The sequence below is a fragment of the Mandrillus leucophaeus genome, unplaced genomic scaffold, assembly GCF_000951045.1.
Source record: "Mandrillus leucophaeus isolate KB7577 unplaced genomic scaffold, Mleu.le_1.0 Scaffold92, whole genome shotgun sequence".
Taxonomy (NCBI): domain Eukaryota; kingdom Metazoa; phylum Chordata; class Mammalia; order Primates; family Cercopithecidae; genus Mandrillus; species Mandrillus leucophaeus.
Genome location: NW_012110030.1, coordinates 1,347,391 through 1,348,183, shown reverse-complemented (window position 1 = coordinate 1,348,183; position 793 = coordinate 1,347,391). Strand labels below are relative to the sequence as shown.

The 793-nt window shown below is 50.4% G+C and overlaps 1 protein-coding gene across 1 annotated transcript in view; it reads right to left on the bottom strand.

Moving 5' to 3' along the window:
- LOC105531889 (prohibitin-like) overlaps positions 1-571 on the bottom strand; it is a gene marked incomplete at its 3' end in the record, with an annotated part of 3,833 nt that extends 3,262 nt beyond the window's left edge. Inside the window, exon 1 of the mRNA XM_011969896.1 lies at positions 2-571. Within this exon, the coding sequence (XP_011825286.1) occupies positions 2-510 (509 nt within the window). The remainder of the gene's footprint in view (position 1) is intronic.
- Positions 572-793: the final 222 nt, after the last annotated feature.

Here is a 793-nt window from a genome sequence, read left to right as displayed (position 1 = left end):
CAAGGACACGTCATCCAGGATGAGCCCAAAGGTGGCTGCTCGCTCTGTAAGATCGTCGCTCACCTGCCTGGAGACCAGCTCTCTCTGGGTGATTAGTTCTCCAGCATCAAAGCGAGCCACCACTGACTTGAGGATCTCGGTCGTGATGGACGGCAACACACGCTCCTCATAGTCCTCTCCGATGCTGGTGAAGATGCGAGGAAGCTGGCTAGCGACGGGCCGGAAGAGGATGCGCAGTGTGATGTTGACATTTTGTAAATCTTTGCTACCAGTGATGACCGGCACATTACGTGGTCGAGAACGGCAGTCAAAGATAATTGGTTTCTGTACCCATGGGATGAGAAAGTGAGTCCCTTCCTCTACCACAATGTCCTGTACTCCATGGAACCGGTCAAAGATGACAGCTCTGTGCTCAGCCTCCACATTATATAAGGCAGAGTTCACCACGCCTCCTGCAACAGCTAAGGCCAGGCCAAACTTGCCAATGGACTCAAACACTTTGGCAGCCATGTTTTCTTCTGCTGGACCCTCTCACACCTGCTTCCACTCTGACCTCCACATGAATTTCCCCGAAAGCATTTTCTCCAGAGAATTTGACAATCCCACCAAAAAATAAAAATAAAAAAAAAAAATAACGCAGAGCCAGATACCTCTGTAGGGACTCTCAGACCTCCCAGGCCCCACCTGGGTACTCAGAGGCTTCCCATCAGGCTGCAGTGTTCCATTCTAAAACATGAACAGGCAACTCAAGGACATCAGACATCTGACAAAAGGCCCTAAGCCGAAAGATAGG